Source organism: Muntiacus reevesi, chromosome 1, assembly GCF_963930625.1.
Source record: "Muntiacus reevesi chromosome 1, mMunRee1.1, whole genome shotgun sequence".
In the NCBI taxonomy this organism is placed as follows: Eukaryota; Metazoa; Chordata; class Mammalia; order Artiodactyla; family Cervidae; genus Muntiacus; species Muntiacus reevesi.
Window position 1 is genome coordinate 46,776,728 of NC_089249.1, and position 18,003 is coordinate 46,794,730.

The window sequence follows — 18,003 nt, forward strand, 5'->3', positions numbered from 1 at the left end:
ACGCATGAACAAATGCTGAGAAATCACCCTGCAGTTAGTGATACTGAGTGGGGAAGGGAGGTGGAGGCAGGGGAGACACATACCTGACTAATGCCCCTCGGCACAGACTGAGGTGGAGTAAGGAGTCAGAGACACACCAGCCAAAGGAGCCAAATACAAAATGCCTTCAAACCCCACTCTGGGAGGGTCAGATCACGTTCAATCTCTGCACAGAGCTGTAACTCAGAAGCTTCTCCAAGGTGAGAAAAAACTGACAGCACTGCTCTCAAGAGTTCTACTGAAGGATGTGGACAGACAGTAATACTCGTCAAATAGCTGTATTTCCAGGCCTCAGGGACTCATTCTGGGCAACGAAATGTGGGTGGTGTCATCTGTGTCACCTCCGAGTGGAGGCAGGACAAGCCCGAGTGACTCTGTAGTCTCTCTCTTTTACCTGTCACAGAAGCTGCGTGTGCCAGAAGCACGTGCAAGAGCCTCACTGACCACAGACATCGGTAGGTTGTGATGAGTGTGTGTGTGTCTCTATATGGATGTATGTGTATGTGTGCATTTCTGTGTGTGTGTATGTGTGTGTGTGTGTGTGTGACTGAGATTTGCGGGTCACTTTTTCCAGCGGCAGAACAGAGTCTCTTCTGATGGGTACAAAGGAGAAAGAAGACTTGAAAAGAAGACAGAATGTGTCACATGAAGCAGAAACTTTCCTGGATCTCCCCATCCTTCTGTGTCTTCACCCCAAGCTGCCCCCTCAGGTCTCACCTTATTTCCTCTGTTGGACTTGGTTGTTTCTCAGTCACCATTTCTGACTGACCAACAACTAGATCTAAATCCCGTCTAACAGCACCCGCCCCGGTGCATCTCCTATTCCCTTTACATCACTCTGTGCTGACAGTCAGGCTCAGTTTCCCGAATTTGTCTCTCAGCATCTTCACCTTCATTCTTAAACAGCTCTTCTTTCCTCTGAGTTAGCCAGTCCATCATCTCTGATCCTATTTTACCTTTCAGCAATCCTGTACTAATGAAAAGGCAGCATGTATTTTCTAAGCCCCCTCACTTTTCTCTTGATTTCCTGAACAAATCTGATTCCTGGATTTAGTGTTTCATGGTCAAGAAATAAATTGGTTAAGAAATGATTTTGCTGAATATTTTTTTTCCTCATCTCAAGAAAATGGCTGTTTCAAAACCTATATCCTTGTGAGCACAGCCCTGGGGCTCTCCTCACAGGACTTGGAAGGGGCTGGTGTAAGGAGAGGATGTGAGGTTGAAGCTTCATTAGCTTCATGATTAATCCACCTCTGTTCAGAGTTGATGTAATAACCAACTCCAGAACTTTTCAGTTCTTGTAGGTGGTCATTCTTAAGCCTCTTAAACCCAAGATTAATGTCACTGGGATGGCCCTCATAGTTCAAAGACTGAGTGGTTGCTCAGACTACAACTCTATGAACTGATGCTTTATTGCACATGGAGCTTTGGTGCAGCTGAATCCAGCCTGCAGACCAGCCTAAGAACTCTGGAAACAAGGGGAAATGTGTTCCTGTTTAACATCTAAAAGTCTGTGAACAGATTCTCTTTTCCTTATCATCAAATCGTTCCACATCAGGGTATGCTACCCAAGGCTATTGCAGGCTGCAAGTATCTGCTAAGGCCCTTCCAGGGCCCAGGATTGGAGTGAGACTAAACCTGTGTGTAAGTTCTGTATTTCCACTCTCTGTAACTTAATAGATATTCAGCTAATGCTTATTGAATGACTGAATGGTACCATGCCAGACATTTAAGAGAAATTATCTTTAATATAAATAACTATTTTTGAGGACATCATTTAGCTGATTGGTATTTTTGTTTTAAAGGCAAATGTTTTCAGCAATTAACAGGGCAGAAGTTGATTTTCAAAAAGAAGATGCACATCAACACCAGATACATCACAACGAACTCTGCAAATCTCTATCTCTAAGGCTACACAAGACAAACCACAACACACTCACATGTGGCTTCTTATTAAGTTTTAATCAGACCCAACAGAGGATACAGGGTATTGGCATGATTTATCTTTTGGCAATTTTTCCATTAAAACCACATAGGAATATCAACAGAAAAAATTTGCAATTAAAAAAGTACAGCTACACCATCTGTATGATATAAGGAAGGAGATGAGGTGCAGAAAGAGTTCTTTGGCTTGTCATAACAAACAGACTAATTAGTCTTTTATTTTGTGAAAGGAGAGTCCTCTGGGGCTGATCTTGAAGGATGCTGTAGAGACCAAGACAATTCGACTGTTGGGTCCAACAGTTAGAACTGTGAAATGATGGTTTTGGATAATGATGTGCTTTGACTCTTTTCTCTTTACCTTTTGTGAGTCTACTGTAGGTTTTCACATTTTTGCTGCCACAATGGCTCACATATAACATCTTATGGACACAAGAGGCTCTGTTACACTGACACCAAATTAATTTCAACCACATACAGAAGCTCTACCTTTTGATCTCCTCCTGTACTTTCTGTTTCTGATGTCAGAATTTGCCTCTCTTTATACTGTATATCACTAACAAAATATTTTTCTCTATAGTTATTTTAACACTTCCCTTAGACTAGAGCTAACTGGTTGTTAGCACACTACCATATTCAGTATTAGAGAATTCTGTATTAGATTACATATTTACATTTACAAGTCTGTTGTCTGTTTTCACTTCTTTCATATAATAACTACCATCCTTCATTTAGCTTGAAGAACTCCCCTCAGCAATCTTGTGAAACAAACCTGTGTTGGTGAACTCCCTCAACTGTTGTTTCTTTTGGAAACAACATCTTCATCTCATCTTCATTTCTGAAAGACAACCTTCCTGAGAAAAGTGTTCTTGGCTGGCAGGTTTACTTTCATCAATTTGAATATATCATCCGTTTCTCTCCTGGCTTGCCAGCTTTCTTTTGAGAAGTCCACTGATATTCTTAAGGGAATTCCTTTGCTGTGAGCATTTGCTTTTCTCTTGATGCTTCTAAAATTCTCTCTTTGTCTTGATTATAAACAATGTGTCTTGGAGACGATTATTTTGAATGAACTCTGAGGGGCGACTTATCAGCAGTGTTAGGTAGTTATGTTAGGGGAAGCACACTGACTGAAACCACCCATCCTGGCCAGGCACCATAGTAACCATTTGGGTGAGTTGTTTTATGACAGGAGATCCTGATAAGGAATACGGAACTAATCAGCCACCACCAGCCGGAAGAGTTCGGGAAAGGTCAAAAGGAGACACCGCGTGTTCCTCCACTTCCCAGAATCCCTCTCGCTTGCATCCATCTTGGCTGAGCGATGCGTGCGCCTCCAGGAAAGACTCTGAATTAGAATGATTGGCCAGGGACCACCCAGAAAGTAATCCCATCACCATAAAACCCAAGACTGCGAGCCAGCGGCAGAGCAGTTCTCCTGGGTTCCTTTACCCTCCTGCTCTCCTGGTGCCCTTTCTCAATAAAATCTCTTGCTTTGTCACCACATGTGTCTCCTCGGACAATTCATATCCGAGTGTTAGACAAGAGCCCAGTTTTGGGCCCTGGAAGGGGTCCCCCTTCCTGCAACGGTTAGAACAGGAAAAAGCAGTCCAGAATGGCGGTGGCTAAAAGACAAGGAAGAGAAAAGTCCATGAAAATAGAACAAAGGAAGATCCGAGGACCAAAGTGAGCACCTCAGGTAGAACAAACAGCCCAGGGGGAGGAAAAAAAAACATGTAAAAAGAGGAGCCAAGGGGCCGGGGTCTTTCTCTGGCTCTCTCTCTTGCTCTCTCTAATTGCTTGCTCCCCTCCCCCTTCTCTTCATGTCTTTTGGGTCGTCATGCCCTGACACATCGAGGATGTATTTTCCTTTATTTTCTAAATAAAACTGAGCTGCAACACATAGCTGTGACACCGATCTGTCTGAGAGCTGTGACACTGATCAATCTGAGAGCTGTGACACGGTCTGTCTGAGAGCTGTGACACTGATCTGTCTGAGATCTGTGACATGGTCTGTTGGAGAGCTGTGACACTGATCTGTCTGAGAGTTGTGACACGGTCTGTCTGAGAGCTGTGACACAATCTGTCTGAGAGCTGTGACACCGATCTGTCTGAGAGCTGTGACACGGTCTGTCTGAGAGCTGAGACACCGATCTGTCTGAGAGCTGTGACACGATCTGCCTGAGAGCTGTGACACTGATCTGTCTGAGAGCTGTGACATGGTCTGTCTGAGAGCTGTGACACTGATCTGTCTGAGAGTTGTGACACGGTCTGTCTGAGAGCTGTGACACAGTCTGTCTGAGAGCTGTGACACCGATCTGTCTGAGAGCTGTGACACTGATCTGTTTGAGAGCTGTGACATGGTCTGTCTGAGAGCTGTGACACTGATCTGTCTGAGAGCTGTGACACTGATCTGTCTGAGAGCTGTGACACGGTCTGTCTGAGAGCTGTGACACTGATCTGTCTGAGAGCTGTGACACGGTCTGTCTGAGAGCTGTGACACTGATCTGTCTGAGAGCTGTGACACGGTCTGTCTGAGAGCTGTGACATTGATCTGTCTGAGAGCTGTGACACTGACTGACTGAGAGCTGTGACACCGATCTGTCTGAGAGCTGTGACACGGTTTGTCCAAGGGCTTTAACACTGGCCCACCGCTTCAAATTTTTGTTGTGAGAAAACAGAACCGAGGAAATTACACACTCCCCTGACAGCTACATGAATTTGGATGTCTAAATGTCATCAAATTTGAAACTTTTCTGGTATTATTTCTTTAAGTACAATCTCTGTCCCTTTCTCCCTCCCTTTTCCTTTTGGGACTTCAGTAATGTGCAAGTTGTTTCTGTGAATGTTATCCCATATTTCACACAGCTTCTTTCACACATTTTCACTCTTTTTTTCTCTTCTTTGTGCCCTGGCTAGGTAATTTCAATTGTCTTGTCTTCTGCCTCAAAGATTCTTCTGCTGTTGCTGATGCTTTCTGTAGCATTTTATATTTTGTTGCATTTCATTCCCTGTAATCTTAAGAAACAGAATTTCTATTTGGTTCCTTCTCTTTCTCTGCCTATTGCACAGCTTGAGGGATGTCAGTTCCCTGATCAGAATAGAATTCATGCACAGCAGTGAAAGCATCGAATCCTAATCACTAAACTATCAGCAAATTCCCTGTTTGCTTCCTTTTTTATGATTTTGGTCTCTGTAAAAAAAAAAACCAAAAAACTGAATTTATTCTGCAGAGCAATGCAAGAGTCTGTGCCCAACAACTACTGAGTCCATGCTCTAGGTCCCACAAACTGTAAATAGGAGCAGGCACGCTGCAACTACTGAAGTCTCTGTGCTTAGAGCCAGTGCTCCGCAACAAGAGAAGCCCCTGCATAAAGAAGCCTGCTGTCCACAAAGAGAAGGAGTGCCTGCTTGCCATAACTAAAGAAAGCCCACATGCATCAACAAAAAACCAGTGAAACCAAAAATTAAAAACAATAATGATAATGATAATAAATAACTTTTTAATTTTATTTTGTTCACATATTCTTTTCCTAAATTCCATTGTCTGCACTTTTTTGAGTTCCCTGAGCTTCTTGGTGGGTATTCTTTATTTCTTTCATCATGTGTCATTTATTTCATCACTTCCCAATGGTCAATAGCCATGTAAGCTTCCCTGGGAGAAGTCCTGGGCAACTTCCCATCCCCAAGCACAGCCTAGAACTATGAAGACTGCAAGCATGACTGTAGGTCAGAGCCCTGGACACCATGCAGAGCCATCAGCCAGGAACTGGGTGGGTTCAACTCACAACCAGGCCATCACTCTCAGGTCTTATATTAGTTCAGCAACCTCTCCACATGTCCACAATGGAACTGGGGGAGAGGGGTGGTGTGGAGAAATGTAATCTTTACTTGGCCACTCCTACATGACAGCTCTCTCTACCCTGAAGAATCACAGCAGGATCACGTTTACATTTTCAGTAGAAAATAGATTAAAGCAATCTTGAAACAGTACATCTTCAGAGGAGCCCACTGGTCTGAAATTCTTCCTTTAAGGATTCAATCATATCAGACCCTTCCATCCACATCTTTGAAACATAAATAGACAAACATACCTGATTTTCACATCTCTCCCTTCCTCTGGATCCCCTCTGCCTAAGTCTCCACTTTCTTGCCCTCTTGTCCCACATGGATGCAGGGTGTGGGTGAGCACCAATTTGCCATCCATCAACTCAGAGAGAGATATGAGCTGATATAATTTGCTCAGAAGGCTAGATAATTGAACAGACAAGAAATGGCAACGTTCTGAAGAAATAGTAGGCAGGGATGGAAAGAATGGATTCCTAAGGATTTGATAACAACTAGACATAGGAGAAGAGCAAGGAGGAATCTATATCTGCCTGAGGAATAAACAGATAAAGTAACCTAGGGAATGAGAGATGAAAAGGCAGAGGTAGTTACCTAGAGTTAGAGTTTTAATTGACCCATGAACTCTTAAGCAGGATAAGGAAAACTGTATCCATTCTCTGCCACCAGCAAACTCCTAATTTGAAACTCACACCCAAGTCTGGTGCCCAAGAATAAGTTAAAAACAGGTGATGTGACATCTCAGGGAAGAACATACAGGAATGTTCAGGATTGGGTTTTTACCATGAGTTTGTGAAATGAAAATATCTCCTGCCATATTAAAAAACAAATGCAACAACCATCAGCAATTTCTGGCCTCCAAACATGAATGAGGGATCCCAAGACTATGATCCAGGGGATGGTCCCATTCCCCATGGTGATTGCTGAGGAGCTGGGGAAATGCAAGAAGCAGCCATCTGCCACTCGTTAAGGTGAACAAGGAAACAGGGTTGGCCCCAGATAGCTAAGCTGCACATGAAAGGAATGAATTCAGTGAGACCAGAAGCTTGCATCTTCCCATACATAGCATGCTAAATTCCTTAACTTGATACCTGATCTTTGATGTTCAGACTTCTTGCTCCCTTTGTTGCAAACTTGTATACAGCCTGACTTCCCTTCCTGCCTCTTTGGAGCAATTTTCTCAGAGCTACTGAGATGCTGTCTCCAGGGCTTAGAGTCCTAAGCATTCCCACCAAATAAAATAACCTACCAGGTTCTGACTATATTTTCTGGTTAACAATTTATCTTGCTAGGAGGGAGAGTGTGAATGTGGACCAAGTTTAGGTGCTTTTTATTAGTAAGAGTGACCTGGAGCATCTGTGTTCCTGGGCTAAGTCACGTCCTCATTAGCCTTTGAAGGAGGTGAGAAAACAGGGCAGTGCACTCATCTTGCATTTCCTTTGAGGAAAATGGTGTTTGAGAGCCAATCCTCTAAAAACATTTGACATGGAACTTGGTAATAATTAATAAAGCAAAAAAAAAGATTTTTTACTTTATTCAGAATATTTCATTTTGAGCAATTTCCATATAACACAATCACAGGTCAGCACTATTCTATTGAGATACAGGCAGTTAGAATATCTGTGGCATGATCTTATATTTAATACAACATCATGGCAAAGTCACTGTGGATGTTCCCAGGGCACTTAGTTCAGCATCATCGTACCCAGGGTCCCCAGTCTCCCCCTGGAGCAGCCAGGGGCTCTCTTCTCCTTCCCCAGGATCAGCTTCTCCTCTAGAGACATTTAGAGGAGAGCCTGAAAGAGGAAAGAGAGGTATGATTTAGAACAGAGACAAGGGGGCCAGACAGTGAGGAGGAAGCAAGTTAAGCAAGTGGTGATGACAAAGCATCCCTGGGACCCAGGGGTGGGCAGGGAGGCTCAGACTATCTCATATCAGTTACAGTGAGGATGGATCCCGGCTGTCCGCTCAGATCCACTCGATGTGGCCTCTGGGGCCTCAACTCATGCGGAAACCCTGCATCACAGGAGACCTGTGCTCACACAGGAGCTCTGAGAAGACCTGCCTCCAGACAGTGAAGAGCTAGGTATTCAGCTGTGTCTGACTCTTAGCAACCCTATGAACTATAGCCCGCCAGGCTCCTCTATCCATGGGATTCTCCAGGCAAGAACAATGGAGAGGATAGCCATTCCCTTCTCCAGGGGATCTTCCTGATCCAGGGATCAAACCCAGCTCTCCTGCATTACAGGCAGATTCTTTACCATCTGAGCCACCAGGGAAAGCCCATCAAATGCATGAGATTACCCATGCATGAGATTCTCAAATGCATGAGAAACTGTACAGAGGCTGGACATTGAGCTCAAATTCACCCTTTCCAGGACAGAGACCAAAGATTACAGGGGATCAGCTAACTCCACTCACCTGTTTGAGACATCATCTCATCTTCCTTCTTTGGGAGCACTTCCTCCTCACTCCTCTGAGAGGCAGGAGGAGCCCCAGGTACTGGTACCTCTTCAGCATCATCATAATCCTCACCAAGGGCATAGGTCTTCTGATCTGGGGCTTCTGAGCGCAGAGCAGGAGTCAGATGAAACCACACTAAGTGGGTTGGTCTGGGAAATACCTAAGATCCCTTCTGACCCAGCATTTCTGAGCTGCTAAATAGAGGCACCTGTCACTCCTTGTTTTAAAAGATTTTTTTCTCTAAGACCATGTTTCAATTTGATGTGTCCATAAACCAAAACATGACCTTACATATCTTAATATTTCCTGATTGAAAACATATATCTCAAAGTAACTCTCCCACCATTCAGCATTACTAAAGTATTTTGACAAACTGTGCTTTACAGATGTTATTTTTAAAGCCAGTGTGTGTCTCTTGTGATTCTGAACACAGAGAGCCCAGCCCCAAATGTGAGACATCACAGAACAGCCAGAGAAGGAGGACAGACCCTATCTAGACACAGGGATCCCTCTGGTCGACCAAAGGAAGACTGTTCCCCTTACATCTCCTCTCTATGAGGAGGGAAAATCTCCTCCGCAACACTCAGCTGAAGCAGGTCCATCTCTATTACCTGGAGTGGATCTGGAGTCATTGTTGTCCTCACCATCTGACAAGAAGCCTAAAGTGGAGAAACACATCACACAACACACAGAAGGACCCTCCCACACCCACGGGACCAATGTTAAAGCTGAGAAGGGATGGGTCTGGCTCTCGCAGTGTAGACAGAGGCTGGGGGCTGACAGGGCTGTGAGAGGCCATCCTGCCATTTTGGAGAGCCACCTCTGTGAACCTGGGGCACGTGTCGGGTCTGCAGAAGCTGAGAAAATGTGCACACCCAGTGGGTGTGACAACCAGAGGTCCCAGGAGGGCAGACAGAGACACCCACCTGGGCTGCCCAGAAGACCCTCCTTCTGAGTCACAAGGTAATCGAGCTCCTCATACACAGCTTCAGCAAGAGCATCTTCATAGCTGGATAAGGCTGAGAGATCCCCCAGCAGGTCAGAGGTGCCACCCCAGACACCCTAGTCCAACCGGCCCACTTTCATCTCCCCGATGCTCACACGGAGGCTGCCTGGACCTCGGCATCATCTCCCACCCCGTGCACCGTGTCAGCACCTTCTCCCCTCGTCTGACCTGAATTCACAGCTCAGCCACGACTCTGTCTGGTCCCATAGGAGAGGCCATGATTTATTAGAGTTCATGCCCCAGTTCTAAGAACCTCTGTACACTCAGCCCTTAGAGCTCAGCACGGAGCACATGGAGTCTGCGATTCAGAACAGAGACCTGGCCCAGGCTCCCCTCCTCACAACCGCCCCATCTCCTGCCTGCACACATGCTCCCTGGTCCCCAGTCCCCCCTGCAGCCCACCTCTGCGCTCTGCTCTCCATCTGAGCACCTGAGTCACCAGGACGATGAGGACCAGGAAGAGAAGGGCCCCCAGGATGAGGCAGAGGACCCCAGCCAGGGAGAAGAAGCCAGGGAGAGGACTTAAAACTGGTCTGGACCCTAAAGAGAACAAGGCAACAGGGTATGGAGAAGGTCCTGGGCACAGAGAAACCCCCTGTGCCAGCGTTTCCAGGGGCTCCAGACGATGGCGTCCCAGCCTCAGACACAAGTGCACTGACAGTGACCTGGCTCCCCCAGGTCTCATCCTGAGATGAGTCAACTCCACTCGGCCCGTGTGGCCCCGAGGCAGAGCCGGGGATTGTCAGGGAGCTGCCCTGCCGAGACAGCCTCTGAGGACCCGGCTCATCTCTTCTCCTTGGGCTTCAGGAGACAGACCGTCAAACAGTCCTGGGACCCGCACCTCACTGATGAGGAGCAACACTCAGGGGCAGGTGGAAGAACCTTAGATTCTGCAACACAGGAACCCATCTCCCTAGTATCCCAGTTGTGAGAAAAATGTGGCCCCAGGAACCAAGGCAGAGGAGTTCCCCAACATATCGCCCTGGGCTCCTCCCCACCAGCCAGGGCTCCTCAGGCTCTTTCCTCTCCTGAGCTGTCAGAGGGCCCACAGAACAGGCCCCCAGACCTGAGTATTCTCTCCTGCCATGGGGGTTCACAGTACCTGCTGCAGTCGGGGGCACTGTTTTCCTTACACCTAAAGAGAAAAACAGCAGTGTGAAGAGAGGGAATTGGCCAGAAAGCAGGGCAAACCCATTTTTCTCTCCTGAGCCTGAAATCACCCCCCAGCCTCCAAAACACCAGTGTCCAGTCCTCCCAGGTCCCCTGTCCTAGATCAGAGCCCCAGCACCCCGACACTCTTTGAACACAAACTCCCCACCACGCCCGGCCCAGCCCACTGCCCCTGCGCTGCCCCAGCTCACCAGGACGGACCCCGAGCCCCTCACTCACCAGAGCACCTCACACCAGCATCCTCCTCGTGCTTGCAGTCGCTCTGCCCCCAGGGCTCCGCAGCACAGTCCCACAGGGAGGACTCCCGGCCCCCGCACCGCACCTCGTCCAGCCAGATGCTCCCGTTTCCAGGGCCAAACGCCGCGGCCCGCACGGCTTCCAGGGCCGGGCCACAGCCCAGCTGCTGACACACCACCTCGGCCTCTGCCAGGCTCCAGGAGTCATCGCACACGGTGCCCCAGGAGCCGCTGTGCCAGACCTCCACCCGCCCTGAGCACGCGCTGTCTCCTCCCCTGAGCCGGAGCTTCTCTCTGTCTGAAAAGGCAGCAGCCCCTCCTGTGACTCCCCTGGTGGGAGGAAGGAGCCCCTGGGAGCCCTGGGGAGGGGGCGGGGCTGACGTACCTGTGCAGGGGGCAGCAGCTGGGCAGCTCTTGGGTCTCCTTTCTGCAAACAGCAGGGAAAGAGTGGATCAGGGACATTGGGCGTGTTCTTGTCCCCAAATAAGATTATCTAAGATCTGACTCAGTGCAAAACACATGAAAACACAGGCTTATTATCTCCTGGGCTGAAACTCACTGCATCTGATCACCAGCTGAAATTACCTTAAATATTTACTTGTTTATCAGTCTTCACATTCCCACAGCAAATATGAACACAGACATCTACAAATGTACACACACACCCCTCTGAATGAAGTCTCCATTAGAAGAAGGACCTTGTATATCTTATATATGCCATGTTTCTGCTGTCAGGACAGTGCCTGCACATTGTATGAATTCATTCATCAATTATCTATGGAAAACCTTTGCTAAATACCTAGATAGGGGCTTGATAAAAATTTATTGAATGAATGAATAGATGAATAAAATTCAGTAAAATAAAACTTTAAATTCACACTAATCAGTGAAATAGTACACCAAATATAAATGAATGGAAATAGTCTATGATAATAGTTCATATTAAAATAATCAGCCCAGAAGAACAGTTAATTTATATTCAAAATCTCACATACATAATTTTAATGGAAAGTTATTAGATAGATTATAAGCTACTCTTACCTACTATTCAGTGTAACAAGTGGGCAAGTGAAGACTACTGTTGTAAAAGGAAACTCTTTTTTAAATTTATTTTTAATTGGAAGATAATTGGTCTACAATGCAGTGTTGGTTATATGTGTGTGTGTGTTAGTCGCTCAGCCGTGTCTGACTGTTTCTGACCTATGGAATGCAGCCCACCAGGCTACACTGTCCAAAGGATTTTCCAGGCAAGAATACTGGAGTAGATTGCTATTCCTTTCCCCGCTGGATCTTCCCTACCCAGAAATTGAACCCAGGTCTCCTGCACTGCAGGCAGATATTTTGCTGTCTGAACCACCAAAAAAGCCCATAGTGTTGGTTAGGAATCTCTTAAAATGGAAATATACAGGAAAGACTTAGTAGAATTTTAAGAAGATATATGTACACATATATGTACACAGAGTAAGGCAAAAATTTTTGCAATAGAGTAAAAAAAAAAAAAAACCTACTGAGAAAAATTTGTATTGAGAAGATGCAGAAATAACAAACAAAAGACTGAAAAGTATACATAAAAGAATTGAAGCTGAGAGAAATCAATACAAATTCAATGCAACACAAAAAACCAGAAGGCTAAATAGTACCTGTCATAAAGTATCAAAATCTGTATATTCTTTCCAGATCATCCTATCAAACCTCCTACCCACTCTACGCAGAGAACCTCTGAGAAAATGATGGTGGGACCTTTGTGAGGGTGTTGCTCATTTTCATGGTCAAAGACTTTACCACCTTTCAATTCTCAGTGTTTCATTGTAGGAAAAATATCATCAATAAAAGGTCTAATAGTTTAATGCCTCTTTGGCTTTCAAATGGAAAAGACAAGAGATGAAAAAAGAGAGGCAAGGAAGGGAGTGAGCCTCTGCTTTTGAAGTATCTGTTCCCACATTCTCTTAGCTATAAGTTTCAGGCAACATCCAGCATACCTCTCATGGTTTACCTGAATACGGTGTGTGTGTTTGTGTATGTGGAGGGGGAGGGAAGGAGAGAGAGAAACAGAGAGAAATGTTGAAGGAAGTAAGGTTCTATGGTTTGACTATTTGTTGCCCTCCTCAACACTTATTTATTTCATTCAACATTTATTTTCAAAATCCCAGTTCCCAATGTAACAGTATTTAGTGGTGGAGCTTTCTCAAACTCTTCCAAAAACAGAAGAAAGAAACACTTCCAAATTCATTTTATGAGGCCAACATTATTCTGATACCAAAACCAGATAAGGACACCACAAGAAAAGAAAATTATGGGCTAATACTCTGATAAATATAGGTGCAAGAATCCTCAACAAAATATTAGAAAACTGAATTTGACAATACACTAAAAGAATCATGCACCACAATCAAGTGATGTTTGTTCCAAGGATACAAGGATAGTTCAACATTCACAACCTAATCAATGTGATACACCAAATAAGCAAAATGAAGGTAAAAATCATATCTCAAAGGATGCAGAAAAAATGTTTGACAAATTCAAAATCCATTTATGATTAAAAAAAAAACTCTTTTACAAAGGATTGCATCTCAATATAATTAAGGCCATATGAGAAGTTCACAGCTAACATCATATTTGACTGTACAAAACCAAAAGCTTTTCCTCTGAAATCAAACACAAGACAAAATTATCTACTCTCACCACTTTTATTCAGCTTAGTTTTGGTAGTCCCATCCAGATCCATCAGGCAATAAAAGAAAAGCAGACATCCAAATCTGAAAGGAAGAGGCAAAACTGACACTATTTGCACATTGAAAAGTGAAAGTGTTAGTCACTCAGTCGTCTCTGACTCTTTGCTACCCCAAGGACTGCAGCCTGCCAGGCTTCTCTGCCCACTGGGATTCTCCAGGAAGGGATACTGGAGTGGGTTGCCATTCCCTCCTCCAGGGGATCTTCCCAACTCAGGGATCAAACCCGGGTCTCTTGCATTGCAGATGGATTCTTTACCATCAGACTCATGAGGAAGGAGACTCCCTTACCTGATAGTATATATAGAAAACCCTAAAGACTTCACCAAAAATATGAGAACTAATACACTCAGTAAAGTTGTAGAATGAAAAAGCTAAATACAAAAATCAGTTGCCTTCCTATGCACTAACAACAAACTGCCATAAGGAGAAACTGAGAAAACAATTCTATTTGCATTTGCATGAAAAATGGATAAAATATCGAAGAATAAATTTAAGCAAGGAGGGGAAAGACCTGTACACTGAAAACTATAAGACCTTGATGAAAGATACTGAAGAAGAATCAAATAAATGGAAAGATATTCTGTGCTCAGAGATTGGAAGATCTAATATTATTAACATGCCCATACTGCCCAAAGCAATCTACAGATTCACTGCAATCCTTACCAAAATTTCAATGGATATTTTCACAGATACAGACAAACAATCCTAACATTTTCATGGAACCACAAAAGACACTGAATACCAAAGCAATCTTGAGAAAGAGTAACAAAGCGGGAAGTGTCATGCTTCCTGTTTTCAAACTATGTTACAAAGCTATATTAGTCAAACAGTATGTTGTTGGCATAAAAATGGACACAGAGATCAATGGAACAAAATAGAGAGCCCAGAAATAAACCCACATTTGTACAATCAATTAATTTTTGACAAAGAAGCCAAGAATATACAATGAGAAAAGGACAGTTGTTGCAGTAAATGGTGTTGGGAAAACTGGAAAGCCACATGCAAAAGAATGAAACGGAAAGTACAGTTTTTTCAGTAAATGGCATTGGGAAAACTGGACAGCCACATGCAAAAGAATGAAACAGAACCACTATCTTCCACCACTCACAAAAATTAACTCAAAATAGATTAAAGACTTGATCACAAGTCCTGAAGCCATAAAATTTCTACAGGCAAAAAAAGAAGATAAAATCGTTGACATCAGTCTTCGTGAGAATTTTTTGGATTTGACACCAAAATCAAAGAGAACAAGAGAAAAAACAAGCAGTTGGGACCACATAAGGCTACAAAGCTTCTGCCCAACTAAGGAAACCATCAACAAAATGAAAAAGCAACCGATGGAATTAGAGAAAATATTTACATATTATATTTCTGATAAAAACTATTATCCAAAATATACAAGGAACTCACACAACTCAGTAGCAAAAATCAAACAATATGACTTTCGAAAAATGGGCAGACAACCTGATGAATATTTTTTTTAAAAGAATACATACAACTTGCCGATAGGTACATGAAAACATGCTTAACACTTATAATCATCAGAAATTGCAGATCAAAGCAACAATGAGATATGACCTCATATCCTCTAGAAAGGTTTTTATCAAAAAGAAGAAATAACAGGAGTTGAGGAGAATGTGAAGAGACAGAAAAGCTTTTGCACAGTTAGAGGGAATGTAAGTTGATGCAACCCCTATGGAAACAGTTTTGAGGTGCATCAAAAATTAAAAATAGAATTGCCATGTGATTTGGCAATTTCACTTTGGGGTATTCATCTGACAGAAACATTAACTTGAAAAACCAATGTTCACTGCAGCAATATTTGTTCAGTTCCTAGGTTGTGTCTGACTCTTTGCAACCCCATGGACTGCAACACGCCAGGTTCCTCTGTCCTTCACTCTCTCCCAAAGTTTGCTCAAATTCATGTCCACTGAATTGGTGATGCTATCTAACTCTCTCATCCTCTGTGGCCCCCTTCTCCTTTTGCCTTCAGTCTTTCTCAGCATCAGGGTATTTTCCAACAAGTCAGCTCTTCTCATCAGGTGGCCAAAGTATTGGAGCTTCAGCTTCAGCATCAGTCCTTCCAATGAATATTCAGAGTTGATTTCCTTCAGGATAGACTGTTTGGATCTCCTTGCTGCCCAAGAGACTCTCAATTCAATTGTGGCATCCAAGCACCACAATTCAAAAGCATCAACTCTTGGACACTCAGCTTCTTTATAATCCAACTCTCACATCCATACATGACTAGTGAAATAAACATCACTTTGACTATATGGGCCTTTGTCTGCAAAGTGATGTCTCTGCTTTTGAATGCTCTGTCTAGGTGTGTCATAGCTGTCCTTCCAAGGAGCAAGCCTCTTTTAATCTCATGGCTGTAGTCACCATCGTCAGAGACTTTGGAGCCCAAGAAAAGAAAATCTGTTTCCACTTTCTCCCTTTTTATTTGCCATGAAGTAATGGGGCCACATGCCATGATCTTAATTTTTAGAATGTTGAATGTTGAGCTTTAAGCCAGCTTTTTCATTCTCCTCTTTCACCCTCAACAAGAAGCTCTTTAGTTCCTCTTCTCTTTCTGCCAATAGAGTGGTATCATCTGTGTATCTGAGGTTGTTGATCTATCTCACAGCAATCTTGATTTCAGCTTGTGATTCATTCAGCCTGGCAGTTCCCATGATGTACTCTACATATAAGTTAAATAAACAGGGTGACAATACACAGCCTTGACGAATTCCTTTCCCAATTTTGAACCAGTCGGTTGTTTATGTCCAGTTCCAACTGTTGCTTTTTGACCTGCATACAGGTTTCTCAGGAGGCAGATAAGGTGCTCTGGTATTCTCCTCTCTTTAAGAAATTTCCACAGTTCGTTGTGATCCACATAGTCAAAGGTTTTAGTCTAGTCAATGAAGCAGACGTTTTCCTGGAATTCTCTGGCTTACTTTATGATTCAACAAATGTTGGCAATTTGATCTCTGGTTCCTCTGCCTTTTCTAAACCCAGCTTATACATCTTGCAAGTTCTCAATTCACTTATTGCTGAAGCCTAGCTTGAAAGACTGAGCATAACCTTGCTAGCATGTGAAATGAGCACAATTGTGCAGTAGTTTGAACATTCTTTGGCATTGTCCTTCTTCAGGATTGGAATGAAAATTGACCTTCTGCAGTCCTGTGGCCACTGATGAATTTTCCAAATTTGCTGATATATTGACTGTAGCACTTTACCAGCATTACTTTTTAGTGTTCTATAGCAATATATACAAGAGCCAAACAAGGTAAGTCTTCACTGATGGATGAATGGATAAAGAAAATGCAATATAGACATATATCCACCCATAAAAAAGAAGAAAATTTTGCCAATTTCAACAAAGATGGACCTTGAGGGCATTATGCTAAGTGAAACAAATCAGACAGAGAAAGAAAACTACCATAAAATCTCATTTATATGTGGTATCTTAAAAACAAAAAGCAAGTTCAGAGATGCTGAGTCGTTGGTGGCTGCCAGAGATGGGGGATTTGGTGTGGGCAAATGTAGTCAAAAGGTATGAACTTGAGTTATAAAATTAATAGGTGAAGAGATATAACATACAGCATGGTGACTATAGTGAATACTGTACTGACTATTTGAAAGATGATGAGAAAATAAATCTTAAACATCCTCATCATATAAGAAAAATATTTAACTATATATATGGTTATGGGTATAACTTACACAGACTTACTGTAGTGATCATTCATCAATATACACAAATATATAAGCATGATGTTGTACACAGCAAGCAATATAATGTTATGTCAATTATATCAATTAAAAACTTTTAAGAAAGCAAGTTTGGAACATGAGGATTAATTTAACTCCATCCAAACCTCCTTTTATAAACTCAACTTAAATGCATCACTTAGATTTTAAAAGATCAAATCTCACTAATAACACCCTACAGGGTTGGGACAGACACAGAAACAGACATGAGTCACCTGCACATGAGATGTAGGCTTCCTCCTTTGGAGAGCATGAACTGTATTTCCAAGGATCAGAAGGACACTGCCAGAGAGAGGTGTCAGTTTTCCGACACTGGATTCCATCTACCCACCGGGGTCTAGAACCTTCCCTGAGACCAACAGAAGTGTTGAGACTTCCACTGTCCCCACAGCCAAACTGTCTGCAGATGATGGACATGGTGACCTCATCCATGGGGCTGCGGCAGACACTGCCCCAGGTCCCGTTGTAGAAAACTTCCAGCCACCCAGCACACTGCTGGTCCTCGCTCACCATCCTGAGGGCTAGGAACTCTAAGATGGAAATGGAGAAGACAGGACACAGTGAGCACTGCACTCAGTGTTCCGGGTTTTCCTCTCTCCCCAAAATTGTGAACAACATCTGTGACCCAGCTGAGGAAGTAAATCCATTAGATAACCAGAGTGAAACCCGTATCCTGTTTATCTGACTTTGTCCATCTGTATCTGTCTTTCTAAATATTTCTACCACCATGATGTAGTGGATACGAACTGTGAGGAAGACCAGCCTGAACACTTGCAGGGAGACGGAGCTGACTCCTGCTTCCTGACAAAACATCTAA

At 43.7% G+C, this 18,003-nt stretch overlaps 1 protein-coding gene across 1 annotated transcript in view; it reads right to left on the reverse strand.

Annotated features, from left to right (window-relative positions):
- Positions 1 to 7,473: 7,473 nt before the first annotated feature.
- LOC136172506 (antigen WC1.1-like) overlaps positions 7,474 to 18,003 on the reverse strand; it is a 54,332-nt gene continuing 43,802 nt past the window's right edge. The window contains exons 13-21 of the mRNA XM_065941976.1: positions 17,402 to 17,716; positions 11,084 to 11,125; positions 10,682 to 10,996; positions 10,395 to 10,427; positions 9,695 to 9,832; positions 9,213 to 9,305; positions 8,898 to 8,945; positions 8,245 to 8,385; positions 7,474 to 7,619 (exon numbers count right to left, since the gene is read on the reverse strand). Of these exons, the coding sequence (XP_065798048.1) occupies positions 7,474 to 7,619; positions 8,245 to 8,385; positions 8,898 to 8,945; positions 9,213 to 9,305; positions 9,695 to 9,832; positions 10,395 to 10,427; positions 10,682 to 10,996; positions 11,084 to 11,125; positions 17,402 to 17,716 (1,271 nt within the window). The remainder of the gene's footprint in view (positions 7,620 to 8,244; positions 8,386 to 8,897; positions 8,946 to 9,212; positions 9,306 to 9,694; positions 9,833 to 10,394; positions 10,428 to 10,681; positions 10,997 to 11,083; positions 11,126 to 17,401; positions 17,717 to 18,003) is intronic.